This window comes from Corvus brachyrhynchos, unplaced genomic scaffold (genome assembly GCF_000691975.1).
Source record: "Corvus brachyrhynchos isolate BGI_N302 unplaced genomic scaffold, ASM69197v1 scaffold21, whole genome shotgun sequence".
Lineage (NCBI taxonomy): Eukaryota > Metazoa > Chordata > Aves > Passeriformes > Corvidae > Corvus > Corvus brachyrhynchos.
The window spans coordinates 6,866,541-6,889,323 of record NW_008236924.1 but is presented as its reverse complement, the minus strand read 5'-3'; the positions used below and the strand labels follow the sequence as shown (position 1 = coordinate 6,889,323).

The window sequence follows — 22,783 nt, the reverse complement described above, 5'->3', positions numbered from 1 at the left end:
TTCGTGTGCAAGTAATTCTTTGTCTTGTCACTCGTAGGTGGTTGAAAATCTTCTGAGCTTTTGCTTCCAGACATTTTTGGATAAATCCATGAGTATTGAGTTCCCAGAAATGCTGGCAGAAATCATCAGCAATCAGATACCAAAATATTCCAATGGAAATATCAAGAAGCTCTTGTTTCATCAGAAGTGACTGCCTTAACACAAAGGGTTGCCTTAAGAAACCATCACACGATAGCTTTGTTTTGTAAAGAGAAAACCTACAGACCTTGTTCCTTTTGTCCTCGCAGGTGTTTCTTTTGTAATTATGCACTACATGTGGTTTACAGAGGGCCAAGAGTTAGGCTGGAGAAGCAGTGGAGATTTCTCACGTTTGGGAAAGAATTGGGGAGAAAGGAAAGGAAAAGAAATCGGTTTTGGCAGAAATTTTCTCTCTCCCTTCGTGCACCATCCCTGGATGTATCGAACCACCAGTGACAAGCTCTGAGGCTGTTACGAACATTCTGCTAATTAATTAATTAATTGCTGCAGTTGGCCGGAGACAATTTTTTAGGCTTTTTTTTTTTTAATTTAGTAAAGTGTTTTGGATTTTTTTTTTTTTAAAGTTAAGGTAGTATTTTGGTTTATGCATGTAACCTGAAGAAAGTTTACAAGTGTATATCAGAAAAGGGAAGTTGTGCCTTTTATAGCTATTACTGTCTGGTTTTAGCAATTTCCTTTAACTTTATATACCGTGAACTCGGCTTGTTCATTTTTTCTTACATAATTTTTTTGTAATACTTCAAGATGCCTATTGTACAGCTGGTTTTTTAAGGTGGGGCAGCTCGTAGCTTTCCTAAACAACCTCTAGACAGTAAATACTCGAGTAGATTCACGTGAAACTGGGTTGGGCTTTTCTAACCTAACGCTTTCAACTGCGTTGAAAGCTGCTTTCAAAGCAGCCATGAAAATTGGGCTTTTTCTAAGGGCCAGGGTGGGTGGGAGAACACTCTCAAATCTCATTTCAGTAGACCCAGATGAAACAAATCCTTTTGGTACATTGCAAAAGTGTTGGATATGCAGATTCATAGCAAATTAACCCAGTCCTAACTGGATGTAAATGAGCAGGTTATTTTATATATTGAAAAAAAACAAAGAAGCCTGATTTTTGCATATGATGCAACAGCCATAACGCAAAGAGTCACGGGCTGCATTGATGCCAAGAAGATCAGTCCTGACTGCCCATCAGGAAATTTTCAGGAAAATATGCATAGCTTCAGAAAAGTTTACTTCTGTGTGGAGATACTCAGTTTTCTATACACTTAAAGCTGTCATCACACAAGTATTTCTGGAGACCCCACGGACAGGGGAGGACGTGTGAGTGCACCCAGCAGCTGGGTTTGTTCTCCTGTAGGATTCTGGAATCCTCCTCTCTGGGGACTTGTTCACGCAGCTGGGACTGGATCTCCCAGCTCCAAACTCGCCTGGTTAGAGACCCAATTCCACATCTCCACCCTTCACTGACTGCTCCATCCTCTTTCCTGGAGAGCTGGAGAGCTCCGCTACTGAGTTCGTGGTCTTAGAGTTGTCTGTCAAACTTTCTGTCTTTGTAAGGCTGCAGCCCTTCACATTGAATTCCTGGCGTGCCATAAATTCCCATAGGCCTTGTGGATTTCTCCTTGTTGCCATTGATGAGGATATTTTCGACATTTAGAAGCTGTAGTAGCCTTTTCTACGTGCACCTTAACAATTTCTGTATTTCAAAACTGAAATATTTACTAAGCCACTCTAAAATTTGATTTTTACTCAAAGTGGCCAGATTGTTTGTGTAATAGAAATGAGAAAGATCATCTGAGAAAATACAAAACCTAATATATTTTTATATTTAGTTATAGTTTCAAATATGTATAATCAGTATATTTGCTGATCCAAGAAAAGAAGGGAAGGGCTACTGCAGCTTTAAAAGCAATTTATTAAATGATTGTAAAATAGCTTGTATAGTGTATAATAAGGATGATTTTTAGATGACAGATTGCTTTATCATGATACATGTAATTATATTTTTTGTAGGGGTCACAAATATGCTGAGTGGAACCGTTCCATGTGGTTTGGCCGGAGGCAGCACCGGGGCTGTCGGTGTTGGTATCCAAAGAAGTGCTCTGTTCAGAGGGGAAAACCTGTGCTCCAAGGGTGCTTGTAGGGTTTGCTGGGCTTGTGTTTATCGAATCACTGTGTACAAATTCCCGTTGGCTTTGGGTGGGATACTCCTATCTGTATGGTCGGGAGCCGCTCCCGAGGCACGGCTGAGCCAGACCCCACTGCAAAAACTGTCAGTCACGGCTCTGACCCGGGGGCTCAGACACAGCCTCACTCCCCCAGCAAAAACAGCTTTGAAATTGGGCAATAATCCACATCCAGGTGCCAGCAATATGTAAATACAGAGTGTGGGGTGTTCACAGCACATTTCTACAGTGAGCAGACCTTGGTTTCCAGCTGAAATAGGAAACTCAATTCTCATCCTTTCTTAAAGCTCTTTTTGAATGTTATAGCTATTAAAAAAGATCCTATATTCAGTACTTTGGAGTAAAATAGCATCTTTAATAAAAGAAAATAATCACTCTCTTCTTTGATCTGTAAGGAATTACATTTTGTAATGGGTAAAGGTCAGGATTTTAATTACAACTTGCAGCCCAAGTCATTGGGAATCCTCCCACGCCCGTTTGCGATACAGATAGGAGTGTGTACTGGTGGGGTTTGGGGTCAGGGGAAACCTGCTCTTAATTTGGAGAATGTTTTATAAACTTGCATCCCCAGAGCCCTTGGTCGGAGCCTGGGGACAGTGTGTGTGGGTCGGGGTGCCGGGATCCCAAATTGTCACTTTTGCCAGCAAAAGCAACTGCAGTGAACTCCAACAGCTGATGGAGTCAGGGGTTGGAACTGGATGAGCTTTAAGATCCCTTCCAACCCAAATTCTGGGGTTCTGTGATCCCCTCGTGAGAGAACCGGTCACATAGGAGGAGAGGCTCTCTGCCCCTTGTGTCTGTTTGCCTGTATATTCATTTTTAGTCTCTGGATTTAAGGAAAAACAAAGGAAACTGTGATGTTAGAGGAAAAATCGTCCTGTACGTGCTGTTCAGTTTAAACTTCACCAGTGAGACTCCGTAGTGCTGTAGCCAGCAGTGAGAAGTCCGTGTCCTGTTATCCGTAGTCCGTGTAGCAGTGGGGAGTCCCTGCACTCTGGATAAAGCAGGGAGAATTCCGGCCTTGGCCCTTCAGTGCCTTATCACAAAGTGCACGGATCCGCCCGGGACGGCGGGGGCAGCTCAGGACTCGCAATGGCCTTAGGGGGACACCGGGCCAGGGGGCGCGGGGGCACGAGGGGAGGGCAGGGGAGGGGGGCTGGGGACTGGTGCCAATCGATGCTGAAAAATGACCTCGCCGTTTCCACAGGAAAAGGTAGGAAAGGAGGAAGTGCCTGGATGAACGTGGGCTGTGGGAAACACCCCGCAGCCAAACTTTAGAGAGGGAGGACTTCAGGGACATGACTTAGAGTGAGATTTTATAAAGATTGTATTATTATATCCCTGGAAGAGTTCAAGGCCAGGTTGGATGGGGCTTGGAGCAGCGTGGGATAGTGGAAGGTGTCCCTGCCCAGAGCAGGGGGGAACAGATGAGCTTTAGGGTCCCTTCCAACCCAGTCCAGTCTGGGATTCCATGGTCACAGACCAGTCACGCTCTACCCTTATCCCAGTCTGCAGCCAGGGCTTGCTGAGCCATCGACGTCTCATAGGAACCAAATTTCCCGTGACGGTCGAGGGCCTCTCCATGCGGAGGCCTCGTGTCTGAGGGAAGGCTGTGAGTGTGTGGGAACACCCCACCTCCACCCCCCTGCCCAACAGCAGAGGCAGCGATGGGTCATTATTCTATTTTGTATATTAAACAAAAAGATATATACTGGGGACAAATCCTATATCATACCAGTGTATGGCATTATTAAAAAATCATTATTTTTATCACAGCAATTTTAAACAGCATTAAAAAAAAAAAAAGAAACCAGTGACTCCTGTTTAAAAATAAAAGTTGTAGTTTTTTATTCATGCTGAATAATTCTGTAGTAACAAGTCTGTAGTTTTCACCTACTCAGTGAAATGTTGGACTGTAAAAGCTTGTGTGGAATTGTTGAACATTTATTTTTTCATTTAAATTTGCTGTTCTGGTAATACAAAGCCACACATCTGTACAGAAGTTGCAGTAAATGTGAGCCATTTACAGCAATGCCGAATAATGGACAGAAACCATATAATAAAATTCTGCTTTTTTCATTAAATGGCTCCAAAATGCTTTTGTGGAGTTTTTACTGTGGTCCTGGAGAGGGTTGGGTCCGACATGGTAGGGGAAGGACTGGATGAGTTTAAGGGTCGCTGGGGCCCTTCCAACCCAAATCCCTCTTTGATTCCATGATCTTGAATGTGTTTTGTCACTGCAGTGGTTCCCAAGTGTCTGATACTCACCCAGATGTGATAAAAGCTCCCTCCCAAGGTGGTGCCAGCTGCCAAACATGAGTGATAGAGGGGAGTGTACTGAAAAACCTTGGGGCTCCCCAGGTGGGGGCTGGGACAGGAGTCCCAGGCAGGGGACCGGTGGTGGGAACCCAGCCCAGCCCTGTGCAGAGACAGAATTTAACCCAGGAAAAAGGGTCAAGGACTTGGTAAATCAGCAGTGCTGAAGGAGCCTCTCTCTGGCTGTGAAGATGCTGCACTTGGGTTCAGAAAGTCTCAGCTCTGGAACAGAAGATGCTGCCATGAAGCTCCTTCCCTGCCATGTGGCCGTTGGAGTTTTCGACGTTTCCAACCCCTCAGTCCCCAAACAGCACAGCTCAGCCTTCCCCCCGAGCCACAGAGCGAGTCGTGCTGTAATAAAATCTCATTTAACTGCAGCAGAAAAGGCCGAGTTCCCAGCAGGGAATGATTTCTTTGAATTGTTTGCAATTAAAACAAAGCTTACATAAATTTCCCTTCGGTAATTCCCAGGCTGGATGACTGCAGATGGGGGTCAGGGGCAAGACAAGAACGGGATTTACGATAACCGCGTTTATCTGTGCAACAATTATGGAAAGATGCTTTAAGGAGAGCCATCAGACACTGAGATAAATAACTGCTCAGTGGCTCATGGGCTCTGGCCCCATGGTAAGTGCAGCAAGTCCTCAGTGTGGTCACATTCCACCCGAAATCCCCCTTGTCCCATCCCATTTACAGAAGCATTGATAGCAGAAGCATCTGTGGCCCACGAGGCGATTCCTTGCAGGAATTTTGCCGCTTCCCTCTGCACCCTCCTGTGCTCCACGGCCCTGGGCATGGGCTGGGACACGGGCTGTAGCTCTCCCTCACCTGCCACCTTGTTTTGCTGCTATTTGCTTTCTTGGGCTCTACCCTCAGCTTCCAAGAAATTTGGAGGAAGCCCAGCATGTGATTGCAATTCGTGGTTTCTGCTGTGTTCACATTATCCCAGTAAAATGATGGCCTTTCAGACTGGTTTGGAAAAGAGGCCATTTTTACAGTTTTGACATTTAAGATTTGAGCTTTTGAGTTCGTGTTTGCCCCTGGGATGGTCCCCAATGGGCTGGTTTGTCCCTGGCTGCATCCCCTCTGCAGCATGAGCTCATGTCGAGCTCTGGGCACACGGCGCTGTGCTGTGTCAGACACAAATTCTGGGGTTTTACAGACTAAAAGACTCTTTGGCTGTACATTACTGGTTATCCCAAAGGGGCTCCCAGATTTTCTCAGTGCTCTTGCCAGGCTCCTGCCAGGGACCAGCAAGTTTGGTGCATTTCCTTACCAGGGTTACTGATAATTTTAATTATTGGTAAGCCTGAAGATACATTATGTAAATATTTTATATCTAGAACATGAACATTTCAAAATAAAAAAGTGTAAATATTGAACTTATCACAGTCTGGCTGGAGGAGCAGCACGGAGAGGAACCATCAGAAAGGAGTTCATTGATGTCCAGTGCCTGAGCCCATGGATCAGCTGATAAAATCCAACCTAGAGTAGGGGTGGTGGCAGTAAATACCCTTATCCAATCTATCACAGGCCTGGCACAGCTCCAGAGCATAATTAAGAATATTCTCTGAGGTCACAACAGGGAACCTTAGGTTAAAAAAAATAACAAGTAAGTGGAATCGTTCTAATTATGGGATCTCTTGATATGAGATCAAACCACATAAAAAGGTTGGGGCAAAATTGCCGAGGCAGCACCAAATGTGGGCACTAATTGTGCTGCTAATGAAGGAGGACGGGGTGACACTTCATGCTGAGAACAGTGACCTGGTGTGCCCAGGGCCGGGCAGGGGGCACAGGGGTTGTGTCCCCAGGGAGCAGAGCATGGAGGGGAAATCACCTCCAGGGTCTGGACACGGGGCGCTGCATCCCTGAGGAGCTGAGAGGGGAAATGGGGGGACAGGCAGTGACCCAGGTCCCCCCGGGCTCCTGCCTTGGCCCCAGCACTCCCCTATCTGGGCTCCTGCAAGAACAAATCCAAAATTAAAACCCAGCGGTTTTAATTCCTCATTTCTCTCCTACCCTTTCTTTTTTTACCCTTTTTGGCTGGCAGGCAGAATTTCTCCAGCTGGGCTGCAGCCGAGCTGCACGTGTTCCTACCCCAAACAAACACAGGACCGGCCTGCAAGCCTCGAACAGAGCAATTACTAAAAATAATTTTTAAAAATCCACCCAGCCCAACCCAACCCTTGGCAAGTCAAAGGGAACCCGAGGGATGTGGCTCTCACACCCTCCCGTCCCGCAGCCCCTGCCCGGGGCAAGGACAGCTGGGGGGTCCCCCCTGGGGTCCCGGGGGGCTGCTGCTGCCGCTGCGCCTCGGCCACCGCTCGCTGCCCCGGGCTGCTGGATTTGCTGAGCATAATGGGGCTGAAACAGCTCAAAGCTGTCGGGCTAAATATATCCCCGTTGCTGGGGAAATAAATAATAAACAGCAGCGCGATGGGGACGGCGGGGAGTCATTGGTTCTGCTCGGGGCCGGAGCTGCAGCGCTCCCGGTACCACCCCGGGCAACAAAAACTGAACCAAAACCCAACAGCGGGGACTGAACAAAAACCCAGCCAAACCCAAACTTAGCGAAAAATAAGCAGCAGTAAAACAGAGGCAGAAGCAGCACGTGCAGCTCCCAGACTCGGCAATATTTATGATAGGTAATGGCTGCAGCAAAATTAATGAGCTTTGAAAAGGAACAAACCGTCTCCAGGATCCCTGGGAGTGGGAGAGGGAGGCAGCTCCATCCCTGTCCTCGGCGTGGGCCCATCCATGGCTCCCCACGGAGGTGGCGGTGGCACCGTGCTGTCCCCGTGCTGTCCCCGTGCTCTCACCGAGGTGTCACCGTGCTGCCAGGCCCGGCTGCAGCTGGCTGAGGTAACTGGCTCAGAACGAGAGCTGGTTTTCCCAAGCTGGCAGCCTTGGGAAAAGCCCCTTGCTGGCTGCCAGGACAGCGGGGACACGGTGCCATCAGCTGGAAATGAGCACTGAACTTTGTGTGATAGTGGAGAGGGGCTTTGGACAAGGGCAAGGACAGGACACAGGGAATGGCTTCCCACTGACCGAGGGCAGGGTTAGATACTGGGAAGGAATTCTTGGCTATGGAGGTGGTAGAGGCCCTGGCACAGGGTGCCCAGAGCAGCTGTGGCTGCCCCTGGATCCCTGGGAATGTCCGAGGCCAGGCTGGATGGGGCTGGGAGCAGCCTGGGACAGTGGAAGGTGTCCCTGCCCATGGCTGGGGTGGGATGAGATGAGCTTTAAGCCCTTTCCAGCCCCCTGTGCCAGGGAAATGCTCACCCCGGTGGTACCTTCACTGCCAGCCACACTCCAGCCTTTCTGGGGCTCATCCCTGGAGCCTCTCCCATCACCCATCTCTCCTGCTCTGCTCCTCACTCCCAGGTGGCTGTGAATTAAAGCTCTGAGCAATCTGCAGGTATTTAATGAGCTGATTGTCCGGGGTAACAGCTCAGTCCTGGGGCAGGGCAGGCCTGGGGGAGCAGCCAATGGAAGCAACAGGGGTTGTGGGGGGCTCCCAAAGAGATGGGGACACAGCAGGGACACAGAAATCTCCCTGGGGAGATGGGTTTGCTCAAACTCCCCCACACTCCAGCTCCAGACCCCGCTCTGCCATCCCTGCCTAATCCGAGCCAGGCTGGTCTCCGGGGCACCCGGCTGCTGCAGACTTTTTCCCCTTCCTGCCTGCGTCAGTGAGTTTAGAGCCCAGGTGTGATTTTCTAGACCCTTTTGTCTGAGGTTTAGAAGCAGAACAAGCTTCATTAGCAGAAGGGAGGATTTACAATAAGTAATAAGTAGGTGCTACCTCGTGAGCCGTCAGCATCGTGCTAAATTACCAGCTGAGCCCATCTGCAAACAATCAGCTCCTCATCCAGAGAATAGAGCTTAAAATGGCTATTTCTTTAAAAACCTTTGCTTTTAATCTTTATTTCCCAAAAGCTAAAAATCTGAATTAGCCCAAATGTACAAACTATAATTGCTTTGAGGTTTCTGGTTCGTTAGAATAATTAAGCCACCACGCACTTGCTAACACATCCCTGCATCCTCGGGCTCTGTGCAGGTGAGTTCTGCCCTGGGCTACCCCTGACCCATCCCTGTGCTCAGCTGGTGTCCATGAACCAGGGCTTTGCCTCTTCTCCAAGCAGCTGGTGACAGGACAGGAAGAAATGGCCTCAAGCATCCAAGCCAACCCCAATCCAACTGCAAACCAAATCCAACCCAATCCAACCCAACTAATCCAACCACAACCCAGCCCAATCCCAAATCCAGCCACAACCCAACACCAAACCCAGCCCAACCCAACTAATCCAACCGCCACCAAACCCAACCCAGACTCACGGCGCACTTGTGGAGCATCAGCCATCGATGTGAAACAGCAGCGCTGCCCGAGGAGGCTCTCTGATGTCGGTTCCAACAGACAGCACTGCACCATCTCTTTTTTTTGGTTTAATGCCCACAGTGACCAGCCAGGGCCTGTGGGAGAGGCTCTGCCCATCAGCAGCGTCACCACCCAGCTTTCCTTTCATTTTGATGATGATTTAATATTAAGCATCAAATGCTGTGTCAAGCTGGTTTAAAAAAGTATTTCCTATCTTTAATTTCCCTTGGAATAAACCAATGTTTTACTACAGTATTAAAGCTGGCCCAAAATGGGAACATTTAGTAAGCGTTCCAGACAAGTTTTTCTTTTTGGAAAGTTTTAATTAAAAAAAAATATTCCACTGGCTCTCCTGTAAGAGCAATAACTCCTGCCTCAGTTTGATTTCCTTTCCTCCAGGAGGCATCTCGTAAATACATCTGCGTGGGACTTTTGTTCCCAGAAACTCTCTAGGTAGCACATCCAAAAGCTCCTAAGTGCCTCTGAAAAGGAATTTACTCCAGTCTCAGAGTTACTGGAGTATCCAAGGAGCCAAAGGGGGACCCTGCACGGAAAGGTTTTGTGGGGACACGGCGGGAGCAGCGTGGTGCTGGTGCTCACACAGCATTGCTAAGCAGGCCCCTAAATGCTAAATGCCATGTCCCCACACAATGCCTTTTGGGAGGGCTTTTGGCAGGTTTGCAATTCCCATTCATCCCAAGCACTCTGCCCCGGCAGCATCCCGTGAAGGCAGCAGGGAGTGGCTCAGGACAGTCCCAGCCACAAACAAATAGTGCTGACAGATGAAATACTAAGGGTTTTTTAAAAACCCTTTCCATTAGTCCTCCCCATCCCTCTCCCACCCCAGGGAGGGGCCCTCACACCCCCGCCCCAGGCAGCACCAGCCCCAAGGTCCCAGCACCAGCCACAGGCATGGAGCGAGGCCGGGGCTGGATAAAGCCTGGCCTCATCCTAAGCCAAGGCTGGATACAGCCCAGCCCCATTTGATGCCAGGGCTGGATAAAGCCTGGCCTCATCCTTGGCTTCAGGAAAGCCAAGAAATAGCACAAATGTTGGCTATTAAATCCAAGGATGGTAATGAACCAGCAATGTGCTAGGGAAACACCAGATTCCATCCTTACAAACCTCTCACCAACACCTCAGAGCAGAGACCACGGGCTGTCTGGGGACTTCACCCCTGCCCAAACCACACCAGCCAGGGAAGGGCCCAGAGTGCTCCCCAAGGAGTAAGAGTGTTATGGAGATGGTGTGATCCCATGGGAATGAGCTGTGCCACCCACCCTGGAAAGCAGGAGAAAAATATCACCTTTTTCCTCCTTTTTTCCCCAAGACAAAAGCTCAGGAAGTTTAATTACTGTGGACGAAACGTGATGAGGGCTGAAATTTCAGCTCCCCTCTCTCTAAGTGATACCACGGAGTGAAGGAAGCAGCAGCTCCAGGCCGGGGTCGGGGGGTTTGGAGCCTCTCGGTGACGGGCTTCAAATGTCCTTTGCTTCTCTCATTACGGCTCTTCTAAAAATATCAAATATAGATCTTTTCCTCATAATATTTTAAGATACTCTATTTATACATTAATTCTTTCAAAAATAAAAAGTGACACATAGAGCAATTCAGTCACTCAGAGTCTTTAAAACTGTTACAAAAAGCCACGACATCCATCCCCAGCGCCGCTGGCTGGGGGCTCTTTTGAGACTTTCTTTTATAAAATATGATTCCAGCTCTCAAAATCCCAGCTCTGCAAACAGGGCTCCTTCTCCCACCCTGCCCCTTCAAAATGACCTGGAATGAGGAGGGATTTGCACACTCGCCCTGCCGAGCCCTCCTGGCGTGTCCATGGAGGCAGGAGCCGGCCTGGTGGAGCTGAAGGGCTCGTCCTTGGCTCTGCACAGCCCCACCTTGGCCACAGCAACAGCAAATGCCCCGCGAGGATGGAAATAATTCACCTGGCACAACCAGCACTGCACAGACTTGGCACGGACGAGGCTGCAAGCAAGGGGAGGCCTGGAAAACAACGCTGGAGAGAGGCAGAGGCAGCTCCAGCACGGGGCATCAGCGGCCTGGGCGCTGGCAGATGTGTCTGTACAGTGGGATTTGGGAAGGGAAGGTACCAAAGAGCCAAACAACAGGAGCAGGGTTTGTGTGGGGCTGCAGCAGGAAAGCAGCGTGGGCTGCTCACCTCGCACAGACCGAGGCTTACCCCACAAAACCAAAACCTTTAAAATAAAAAAGAAGAGTTTGGGAGGCTTGGTCCAAAACACCCTCTCTGCGCCGAGCAGGTGCCTGCCGAGCCCTGCCAGCCCCGCGGAGCCACTCGGGGCCCGCTCTCGCCTGCAAGAGCCGGTGGCACAAGGAGCGGTCACCTCCCGGGGCCGCCCCGGAGCTCAGCCCTTCTGCTGCCCCCGGAGCTCAGTGTGCTCCCCAGCAGCACCCAGAGCTCTGCCTGGGGCAGGCAGGAAGCACAGGGAAGGCTCTGGGAGCGCAGGGCTCGGCTCCTCCTCGGTGGGACCCTGGGCTCACTGATGGCCCGCACAGCCCGTGAGTGGCCCCGTGCAGGAACAGCCGGCCCGGGGGTGCCATTCCCAGTCTCAGCTCAGCCGCTCGGAGCACTTGGCCGTCGCTTGGCTGGTTTTCCATCGCTGGGATGTGGGCTTGAAGCACCCCCACCTCGGGGCTGGGGGAGTCTCTCCATGTCCCCAGGACCGCTCCCCCTCAGCCCAGCAGCGCCGAAGGACGGGAGGAAAGGTGACATCTGATCCACACGAACATCCAGTAGCGGGCACAGGGGCGTCCTCACCCCGCATCACACAGTGGCAAAGGGCACAGGGGCCTGCAGGACTCCCCATGGATACCATGGAATGCTCAGCAGTGGCACTGTGCACACCCACAGTTATAGGAACTCCACGTAGTTCTCAGGGATCAGTCCTGTCTTGCCGTTGAGGGTCCCCTCCAGCCAGCCAGGCTCCTGGGATGGGTGAACTGCAGAGAGAAGGGAAGGGCAGGTGAGACCTTTAAGTTGCGTCGATTTTAAAGAAAGGAAACAAACAGAGTTAAAGATGGTCCTCAAGGTCCCTTCTGACCCAACCGTTCCATGATTCTGAACACGCCCAGAGGTTCAGCTGAAGTGCTCTGTCCCTGCCTGCTCCCCATGGGACTCCTTGGCCTTTGCTTCCCCAAGTGAATCCCACTGCAGGACCAAGTGAGCTGCAGGCTCCAAATGCTCCCTGGGGCTGCTGGGCTGAGGGAAGTGAAGTATTTGGGATAAAAACAGGGGCTCAAAACTTCCTCCAGATTTGGGCTAAGATCTCTTGGAAGTTGGAGAGAACGTGGTTCACTCCATCACACAGTAACCCCGCACATCCCAGCTTGGCCTGGGCCCAGGCCGGGAGGGGAACTGCATTAGGGAACAATCCCGGTAGGAAAGCAAACCCTGCAACCTGATTGTGTGCAACCAGAAACCTGATCAGTCCTCAAAAGCCTTTCTTTATTCAATCAACTCCCAAAAATTTGCTGATTTTGCAGGAGCCAGGTCACGGCTACGCCTGCAGGCAGAGGAATATCCCCCCTCCCACAATAATGGTGGGAAGTCAGTGTTCAGAGCTCCCGGAGCTCCCCGGGCTCCCGTGACCCTGCAGGTCTGGCACTCACTCCCTCACTCCGTGTCTGGATCAACTGCACGAGGCGCCAGCTGAACTGGAGCTCTCCAAGTGCCACTATTGCTATGTGGGTGTTGCTCCCTGCGGGCAGCAGCATCCCCAAATCCCAGCTGGATCAAGCTGCCACATGCAGCCTCACAGAAGCTCAAACTAGAACCTGTTTCCAAGCATTGCCAAGATCCCTTTGCCTTCGCTGGGGTTTGCGAAGCCCCTTGATCACAGCAAGGCTCCCAGCAAGCCAGCCTGGTTCTACCTCACGTCCTCCAGCCAACGTGAGCCCTGGCTGTGCTGCTGAGTGACTGGAACACGCTGTGTACTTTTTCCCTTGAATAATCCATTGATTTTTATCAGCAAACGTAATGTATTTAATTCAAACTTGTTCCTCTCCTAGCTGCTCTGATTCCCACGGGCCCTCAGAGGGGAGACCATGTTTATTTATGACTATGGAGCTGTTTCGGAGAAGGATTGTCTTTAATTCACATGTATTCATTCTCCTCCCCTTTCTGCTGCATTCGCCTCTATATCCCAGGGCAAAACCAATGCCTGTGGTAGCAGCTTCCCAAATGACAATGCTTAACATTTAAAAGCCAAGAATGACTTGGAAAGTAGAAAAAGTCTTTTCTTGACACTGGGCTTATAACTAAGTCAGAGCTGCTCAGTTTCACGGGGCGCAGGAAGCACCAAATCTGTGTTCATTAACGTGGTCTCTGACTGAGCAAAGCCCCCCTGCTCCAGCACTCACATCCAGAGGGAAAAAGCACACGTTGCTTTCCCATCTCCTGCACAAAACTTTACAGCAACTACAGAGAGTATTTCTAGTGCTGATACCTGGAATCTAATCTCCCCTTCGCAGAAGCCCTCTGGGAATGGCTCTGTGTATGGTAAACACCGGGGCAGGCACAGCTCACCAGGGTCTCCCTTCAACTTAGAGGAGGGGTCCGTGGAGCCCACGGGGTCTGCCCGGTCCCACCACCCTGCAGCTCCCACCGTGGGGCACGCTGGAAGCACAGCCTGAGCTGTGCCCTGAGAAGAGCCCCCAGCCCCAGCACTCACCGTTGTCGAACACGGTGCCGGCCGTGAAGGAGAGCTCAGAGTCGTGCTCGGCTTTGCAGGCGTAGAGCGCGCGGGCCTTGCGCAGCGGGGAGCTGGAAGAGAGGCCACGTGTGGGCACAGAGCCACCCACACACCCCTGCCCCGGGCTGATGGGGGCTGCTGCTCTGCTGGGGTCTGCAGCTACGCTGCTCAGGGAGAGGGAGGGAGACACCGGCAGAGGCTGAAGGCTCTCGGGGATGAGCCACGTTTCACCACAATGCAAATCCCACTCTGAGCCCAGCTGGCACCACCTGGACTGGAGCCCACACTGGTGCCCGAACAGCACCAGCCCAAGCCAGGGGTCCCCAGGACAGCTCCAGGCTCTAGGCTGGAGCTGGAATGTTCTGTATCTGAGGGGCCATCCCTGACCAGAGGTTGGCACAGAGTAAAGGTGGCAGCAGGTGCTGGCAGTGACCCACTGCCACCTGCCCCGCTCTGCCAAACCCATCCAAGTGCAGCTGCAACCACAAGAAGAACTTCACAAGGAAGAATTAGCACTTGAGAAAGGTTATTTCAAAACAGAAAATCAAGCAGGTCCGTGAAGAATTTGCTGCACTTCTTCATAGCCTGTACCTGAAGGTAACAAAGATTTAACAGCCATTGGATTTTGCTGAAGTGTCAGTGTGCCCACGCTGCAGGGGAGGGAATCGGAGCAGGGAGAGCCAGGAATGGTGCAAACTGCCAACAGAGAGGGGAAAATGAGGGACCTCAGGGCTCCTCAGGCACAGCACAGGCACACAGAGCTGCCCCATCCTTCCCAGCTTTAGGCTGGAGCAGGGCTGGTGGAAAGCTGGGACAATGCCAGGCTGTGGTGACAGTGACAGTGCCAACCTAGCCAGGCTCTGGGCCACTCGAGCAGCAGGCCACATCCTGCACTGCTGCTCAGCTGTGGCACTGCCAAGGGAAGTGATGAAGTGCCCCCAGAAGCTGCTGGCATGGGAAACAAGGTGTCACCATTCTCAGATCAGTGATTTTACCGATTTTTATCTTTCCGAGGACTTGAAGCTCCCCTGAGTTCCTCAGAAGAGCCCAGGGAAGCCACAACACTTCATGGCAAGAGCAGTTCCCCTTCACACCAAACTCCAAACTTGGGAGCTGCGAATGTTTTGGCTTTGCTGTGAAGAGAGCCCCAAAATGGAGGTCTCTCCTCTCCAAATTCCAGCTGCCTGACACGAGCAGCTCCCAAACACTTAAAGACCAGGATAGGCAAACAATCCTCCCACTCCAGAGGGTCCTTCACTGCAAGGGAGGCACCGCTCAAGCGGAGCACTTGAGACCATCAGATGAAAAACAAAAGGTGTTTTCAGGCTCACGGTGCACTCATGGCACGATGGCATCCCCAGTGCCAAGGGCACAGGACCCCTGGGCAGTGCCTGCTCTGGTGCCAGGCACCCCAGGGCACAGGGGGACCCCACGGGGCTGGCACAGCTCAGCCTGAGCAGCTGCTCAGGAGTGGCTGGGAATCCTGTGCTGGTTCACCTGCAGCTCCCAGGAATGATTTGCTCCAGCGATGCCCAAGCCCTGCGGCCTGGGCACCGAGCAGCCTGTGCTGCCCTGTGTCCATTACCCTCCTGGGATCCCAGACGAGGCTGTGGCCAGAACACCAGGGATGGCAGTGCTTTCCAAAGGTTCTTTACTCCTTGCAGGACACTTCTTACCTGTTGCAGAGCAGAGCAAAGCCAACGCAGGAGCTGAGCTGAGCCTAGCAGTGACACCGAGCACCACAGGCACAGCTCTGCTCCCCTGCCCCGGGGGGCTGCAGGCTCGGGGTGTTCCAGGGGCTCTCCTGGGGCAGGAGGGTTTGAAAGCTCTCCTCTTGCTGAGTGCAGACAGCTGTGTTGGGAGGGTTCGAGCAGGATGCCAAGGGAAAGGGAAGTGAAGTGGGGGAAACCAGGGAAATTGAACAGAAATAGCAAAAGCAACAAAAAGCCAAGCGAATTGTGCAACAGACCTGATGGGGGATGAGTCGCTGGACGTAGAGGAGGTGGGCATAGGGCTTGATGGCGCAGAGAACATGGGCCAGGACGGTGAGAGGGGTGACGTTGGGCTTGGATTCTGAGGGCTGCAAGACATAACCAGAGACCTTATCAACGTGCAACCACAGCAACAAAGAGCAACCCAGAGACAGAGAGACGACAGCCGACGATAGCGAGTGCCTTGGGAATATTCCGAGCATGAGACACAGCTACGAAATGAAGTGCCAAGGCCTTGGGAAGTGTTTCAAGGCTGGATCTGCATTTGTCTGGACAACAAGAGCTGGATCTTCCAATTAACCCCCGCTCCATTGCCCCGTCCATCGTGCCCGGCACCCCGCGTGCCAGGGGTCTGTGCTGGCAGCACGGCCACTTACCTGCCTTGTGCTTCCCCCAGTGCTCCCAGAAATAGCTGCTGGTATTTCTGGACGTTAATGATGCCTGCAAGCAGCCTCCACCCCCTCTGTCTGTCACTTGTGGTGCTCATACACTCAGTGTATAAAAATGTCACTGATTTTGTTTTCCATGTTTTCCATCCCTTTTTCCCCTCGTGCTGATTCCTGAAGCCACAGCTGTCAACTGAAGCTGAATCGAGTTACTGAACTGGTAATTGCACACAGAAGTTTTTGGGTCCTTCCAAACTGTTTGATTCAGGTCATTCTCAGGCTCACCAGAAAGCAATTATTGTATTAAAATACCAGTTTGACTCTGATTCATTTACTGCTTCTCTGCTTAGCATTCATTGGTATTCCCTGTCCAATTCAGATTAGAAATTCCATCCCTGATAAAACACCAGAAATCCCTCTCCACACTGCAAATGCCTTTGTAAAAACAGAAGTTTTGTAAAAGCATCAGGACTTATATTCTTTCCTTGAGAGAGGGACGGTACCTCTGATCACACAGGCCCCTGATGAGGTGGGGACAGGGCACAACCCCTGGGATGTCCTTATCCCTCAGCTGGGGCCTCCTGAGGTAGAGGGAAGGGATTCAGGGAATGGTGGCTCCAGAACACGTGGGAGAACCTCAGCCCTGCAGGAGTTCAGACCAACGTTTAACCTTCCACAGTGTCCTCTGGCTGCCACCACGGGGGGATATTTACGACACAGACGCTTTCCCCTCGGAAATTGGACCATCTCTGCTTAAGGCCAAACTCTTGGCTTGACTCCTTGCAGAAGCCGTGTCACTGGATTCAACAGATGTGGATTGATTCCCTCTGAAATTACAGGCAACACCTTTATTATGTCAGAGATTACACACATGGAGAAATGGGATACAGCAGTGCAGCATGACTTCTCCAGAGGCTGGGAAACAGGGAATGCTGTCAGGCAGGCTATCAACGACATCCTCAAAATGTTCTGCTAATAATCATCACTATCTAAAAACAGTCCTTTTGCATTTCTATCATCAAAATTGTCCATCTTTTGAAAAATGAGTTTTCCTTAGTCTTTAACAAACCTGACTGCCACTGGTACTTACCAGATACTCCATCTATCCCCACCTCCAAATGGGAGGTGCTACCAAGGCCACCAAGTCATCCCAAACTGCCAAAATTAACCCTTTAAGCACCAGTTCTTTCAAAGAGCAATTCCTCTCTCCAAGGTGGGACTTGGAGGGGCGATGAGCTGGTGACCAAAATGTGGCTGCTCCCACCGTGCCTGTGGGCAGCAGGCTCGAGGTGCAAGAGGACATGGCACTGGGTGTGCCAGTGATGGGACAGCCACTGTGACATGGATCTGCATTTGTCTGTGCCAGTGTTGGGACTGCCACCATCTCTGCCACCAATCCTGGTCCTCTTCACAGCACGAAGGAAGGAAAATCCAATGGCACAGGGCTCTGGGACTAGAAATTGCTACTGCACTTTTTGAGATGAAATCATGGCAAAAGAATGCAGCTCTCATTTCTCCTCAAGTCACTCTGTCATTGCTCCACAACTGCGCACCCGCTCCATTAGTGGCAGTGGAGAATGCAACCAGCAGGATTCTCGAAGTTATCAGGGAAAAAAGCCTGAGAGAAAGAACCAGCACTTGGGCCAGCCTCTGCCTAAGAAGTTTTCACTGATTTGGAGCAGGATTTTGGTGTTTTAGGATCCTTGGTGTCAAAGAAAACACACCCCATGCCCAGCAGATCCACGGAGAGAACAGTTCACTAGTGCCAGCGTGTGCAGTGGGGTGTGCAGAGCACCCTGTGCCCAGCTGGTGCTCACAGAGGGGATGAACATGGTCCTACGGTGACTGAGCTGCTCTGCAAGTCCTTCCAGAACATCTCCTCAAGAAGAACCCATGGATAGCTCAGGACCCACCTGAACTTCCCCCCAGCACCAGCAGACCCTGGGGTATGATGGGTATGAAGGGTTCACCTCCCTTCCATGAAATACAGGGATTTATTTTCAAGCTGCTGCTTGAGTATCACCTTCCTGAGCTTATGTGACTGCCAGACCCGAGTCCTGCCTCGCTGGAGATGTCAGTGCACGTGAGGGAACGGGCTATCCCAAGGTCTCTGGTGTTTTGGAAAACAGTTTTCTTGTAGGATCCAATTTCCTTTGTTTCTCACAAAAAGAGCAGAGGTGGTGAGAGGCTGGGGGAAGTTCTCATTGCTGCCTGCAGGCAGCAAATGTCAGCTGGATGGTTTTTTTCCTTCTTCTTACTCAGGAGGGCTTTGCGAGGGGCGCTTCCTGTTGGGTGCACAGTGGAAACAAAACAGAGAAAATTGCTAAGAACCAAAACCATCAGAAGCAGAAACAAAGAAATGGCTCAAATTAGAGTCTTCCAAGGTGAGAGTGGACCTTTCCTCAGCAGAAGCAGCTGGGGGAACTCCATGAGTCCATAGCCCAAGGCATCCTGAGGCTCTTGCCTTTCCCGCTGGTCCAACTGCACCTCGGAAGCGGCGGCTGTGATCCCGCAGGGAGGGAGCACTGCTGGGCAGGGCGAGGAGGGCACTGTGCCAGAGCACCTGCAGGGGCACCTGCACCTTCCACTCCATGTGTCCCTCCGGCAATCCCACTCTTCCAGCAAACAGAGTATTTGGAAATGAATTTAGGAGCTAAATCCTCCTCCCTGCTTCCCGTGCTGGCTGTACATGCTGCCCTTCCCGTGCAGATGTTTAGTTTGCTGCCCAAACATGTGAAAAAAAGCAGTAACTCTTATTTCAAGACTCTGCTGGAGCTAAAAAATCTCTTTTGTGATCCCTTCTCTTAACCTGCTTCTTTCATTCCTCTTGCTCCACCCAGGCTGCCTCTGGTGCTCCTCACCTGGCTCAGGCCCCCAAGGCATGTGCAGCTCTCAGAGCCCTTCTCAGCAGGTCTCCAGACAACTTCTGTGCTTTGTTCTCCTGGCTGGGAGGACATCAGTTCCACTTCAAACATGTTTACAACTTGTTTATTTTTGTGGAACTTGGGGCTATTTCTGCCACAGAACATCTCTCAGCTATGGATAGGCAGAGCCCACTGATGGATTCCAGCCCTTTCATGAAATCACCTTAAGAATAAACAACAATATTCCCATTCTGACGTGATCAGTACCTGACTGCAGCAAAATACATCAAGGGCCATCCAGGCCTTTGCTCCCTGATCTGTTCCTATAAAACAAAGCTGCAGAACATAAGGTTCTTCTCAAAGGTAACAAGAAAAAAGAAAATTACAGCTTTATGTAATGCCAGAGCACTTCAGCTCTGCTGAAAAAAGGACAAGACTGCAGCTCACCAGCAGACGGGCTCTGTTGCCTAAATGAAATGGGAGGCAGCCTTGGTTTGGGAAGCTCATGGAGCTCAAGCAGTGCTGCAGGTCCTAGCAAAGCCTGGAGCAATGGATGGGCTCGAGGAAGCAACTCCCGGGCAGCACCACCCCAGAGCAGACCACCAGCTCTCAGGGCTCCAGTCTGGCAGGGTTCTTCCTCTGCTTGGTACTTTAATGCAAGAAAAATGCTGTTAAACTCTCTGCAGTGTTACTCTCTCAGGAATAATGTTGCTGCATGGTCATTTGGGTGGAAAAAATTACACATTTAGGGAAATAAGCAGCTAAAATGGCCTGTGGTCAGCATCACTTGACCAAACCGGTCCAAAAAAATCTCAAATTCTTCAGCACAGATCTTTCCCACATCTCCATTTACCAGTTCCCCATCTCCATCAGCACAGATTTCAGGATCTTCTTTCCAACAACACGGACGTGTCCCTCTGTAATCCTGATGGCACCCAGCACATGGGTTTGTCTTGTCACTTTGCTGCTTGGCTGATTTCCCATGTGTGGGAATATTTCCCTGCTTTAGTCATTTCATAAACCATCTAAAAGCTTTTCCACTTGAGTAAGAGAGAGACCAGGATGAGTTCTGACTCTGGGGAGGAGAGCTGGAGCTGTTGTCCCACATTCCCATTTCCAAGCGCAGACGGATGATGCTCGATGGTGCAGAGGGAGGAGATGACAGGGCCGGTGTGCTACAGAATCCTGGCACGGAGCTCAGAGCCTGCTGTTAATGCTGGAGACAGTGAGGTGGTAAGCAGAGAGTCAGCAATAGATGAGTTCTCAGCATGAGCAAGCGCTGCAGGCACTGAGGGAAGGAAGCTGCAGGACCAGCCTGGTGCCAGCACAGGTGTGTTCCCCACCAGCTGAGCTCCAGGTGATGGGAGCACCGTGACGCCTTACCAGGGAACAGCATTTCAGTAACAGCTGCACACCTTGTTTGTAATGGAATTACCAGTGTCACCAGCAAGGTACAGACCCACCAGTGACTGCTCTCACACTGGGACAGACAGGGAAATGGAGGCAGCGATGCGTCCACACGAACCAGCCTGGATGGGACACAGAGTCACAGAGTCACAGAGTCACAGGACTGGATGGGACACAGAGTCACAGAGTCACAGAGTCACAGGACACAGTTCCTGGGGCTGGAAGGGACCTTGAAGCCCCTCCCGTGCCACCCCTGCCACGGCCAGGGACACTTTCCACTATCCCAGGCTGCTCCCAGCCCCGTCCAACCCGGCCTTGGGCACTGCCAGGGATCCAGGGGCAGCCACAGCTGCTCTGGGCACCCTGTGCCAGGGCCTGCCCACCCTCACAGGTGTGATTTTCTCCCCAAAATCCAATCCACCATTTGCTCAGCAGCTGCATTTTCTGCTCCATCAATACCCCCCTCCCTCTTTCTCTCTGCCCAAAAGGCTCTCAGCAGACTCAAAATCAGACTGGAAGGTTTTATGTTGAATTGACTGCTTTCAAACTGTGTTAAAGCTCTTAATTATTAATAGAAAAGTTGTAATGTGGCAGCAGGGAGCCAAACTGGCAGTTTAGGAGGGAAGTGTTGGTAAATCAGGAGCCAGCATCTTAGTCATGGCTTCTCCATCGTGCCACAGCTTCGAACATGGGGTAATGCTGTAAGGCTGGGTGCATTAGTCACCAACAAATTGTGTTTGCAATTAAGCAGAACTCAACAGCCCTCCAGAAATCTCTCACTCCTCTCTGGCATTCAATGCACTGCTATCTTACATCCCCCAGAAAAGAAAACTCTCCCATCTGCCACCCCAACAACCATATGGGATCCTTGGAAAATGAAGGAAATTAAAGTCCCTGTGGGATCACAGCTCCCAGCTCAGCTGTGGGGGGTTTAGGAGGCTCAAATATTTGAGCTAAACACATCCTGTGCCCCAGGCGGCCCCGCGGCGCTGCCGAGCTGGCTCTGCCAGCCACAAGCAGCTAAACCTGAGCTATGTGGCTGAGGGTGACCTCGTTTTGGGAACTCGGAGCTGCAGGGAAGCTGAGGGATATGGAAGGACACTGTCCTTGCTGCCAGCCACCATCACCTGCTCCAGGGAAGGACAGCCCTGACCCCTGCCCAAGGCTCCAGGGGGACCAGCCCTGCAGCACCCACTGCCCTGGAAGCCTGGCTTTGGGTGCAAAGGGAGGGCATTTGGTCCTTATTCCCTCAGAGCAAGCCCTCCTCTGGCTGGCAGAGCTGTTCTGCTGCAGGGAGCCGGGAGGGACGCCCGGATGGTGCAAGGAAGGCGATGGGGGATGCGCCTGCTCTGCCCCACGTGCTCCCAGGGTCCCACAGGGGAAAAACAGGGCTCTGCCAACACCCAAGGAGGGCACAGATTTTGGGATGGCAGCAGCAACCTCCCCACAGGAGCTGGTACTGCCAGCTCTCCAAAGGGAGAGAAGTTCCCGTCATTTTTTAAGCAGTGTCTTGAAACGAGCAGAACAGCTACTCCCCACCGTAAAAAATTCATTCCTGGCTAAGGAATATTCCCCACATAACTTGATAGGAGGCCACTTCCAGGCTCAGATCCTAACAGAAAACTAAGACAGTTTCTTTGAACCTCATCAGCACCACGGGCTCAAAGCCTCATTTTTTAGCAGGTAAATCTCCTCCCTGCAGCATGAGGAGCCAACACTGCCCACAGAGGGCACATGCAGGTGGGGGAAACAATGGGGATTATTTGGGCCTGAGAAGGTGATTTAAGAATAATGGATGAGTAAAGCCACTGCATAATAATTTTCTGCATTTTCTTGGTTTCCCTGATTTAGTTTTATCCATCTGGCCTCGTGCTGCTTTGCTCTGCAGCATTCTGCAAACATCATTTACGAGAGCTGATCAGAGCATTTCACTGCAAACCCCGAAGACCACAACACTGAAACAATCCAACTTGATCATATATATCAAAAGAAACGCAATGTTTGCTCTGTTCTTTCTTTTTTCATCTTTTTTTTCACTTCAAACCACCAGACTTTGCAATAACATTTTTGCCTCAGCAGCTCTAACCCCCAAAACTCTCCTCCGGCAGTCGCACAGCCCCTCCCAGTGCAGCCCAGCTGGGAGGTGTGAGCACAACAACCCTCCCAGTTTACTGGCCCAGCCTCAATTTCTCTCCCTGCCATCAAGCTGGACATGTAGCCTTGGAGAACTCTTCCCAGTAATCAAATACAGCAAAGATTAATACATTCAATTCACTTTTTTCTGGTTGGGTATTTTTCCACTTCTTATTCCTTGTGCTTTCCCAAATCTCCCTGTGCTGCACCCACTGCTGTGCTGTCCACCCAGCACTTCCAACCCAACCTCCTGCTCAAGCAGGGGCTGTAACAGGCCTTAAAGCCCATCCAGTGCCACCCCTGCCATGGGCAGGGGACACCTCCCACTGTCCCAGGCTGCTCCAAGCCCCAGTGTCCCA

The 22,783-nt window shown here is 51.2% G+C and overlaps 2 protein-coding genes and 1 long non-coding RNA gene across 7 annotated transcripts in view; 1 reads left to right on the top strand and 2 right to left on the bottom strand.

Annotated features, from left to right (window-relative positions):
- The window catches only part of NR3C1 (nuclear receptor subfamily 3 group C member 1), a 59,980-nt gene extending 55,664 nt beyond the window's left edge, over positions 1 to 4,316 (top strand). For both annotated transcript variants that reach the window (XM_008629028.2, XM_017728255.1), the window contains one exon: positions 38 to 4,316. In XM_008629028.2, the coding sequence (XP_008627250.1) occupies positions 38 to 190 (153 nt within the window). In that variant the 3' untranslated portion in view covers positions 191 to 4,316. The remainder of the gene's footprint in view (positions 1 to 37) is intronic.
- LOC108445182 lies at positions 3,107 to 7,629 on the bottom strand. Its single transcript, XR_001859944.1, has 2 exons — positions 7,228 to 7,629; positions 3,107 to 6,020 (listed from the first exon to the last, which is right to left on the bottom strand). It is a non-coding gene; the product is annotated as an uncharacterized LOC108445182 (long non-coding RNA).
- A 1,671-nt stretch (positions 7,630 to 9,300) lies between these two features.
- The window catches only part of ARHGAP26 (Rho GTPase activating protein 26), an 84,950-nt gene continuing 71,467 nt past the window's right edge, over positions 9,301 to 22,783 (bottom strand). Inside the window, exons 20-22 of one of the 4 annotated variants that reach the window (XM_008629027.2) lie at positions 15,613 to 15,723; positions 13,623 to 13,714; positions 9,301 to 11,892 (exon numbers count right to left, since the gene is read on the bottom strand). In XM_008629027.2, coding sequence (XP_008627249.2) covers positions 11,804 to 11,892; positions 13,623 to 13,714; positions 15,613 to 15,723 — 292 coding nt within the window. In that variant the 3' untranslated portion in view covers positions 9,301 to 11,803. Of the gene's footprint in view, positions 11,893 to 13,622; positions 13,715 to 14,407; positions 15,320 to 15,612; positions 15,724 to 17,279; positions 18,306 to 22,783 lie in introns of those variants that run through there. The other 3 variants (XM_017728252.1, XM_017728253.1, XM_017728254.1) reach the window with 3 other exon arrangements.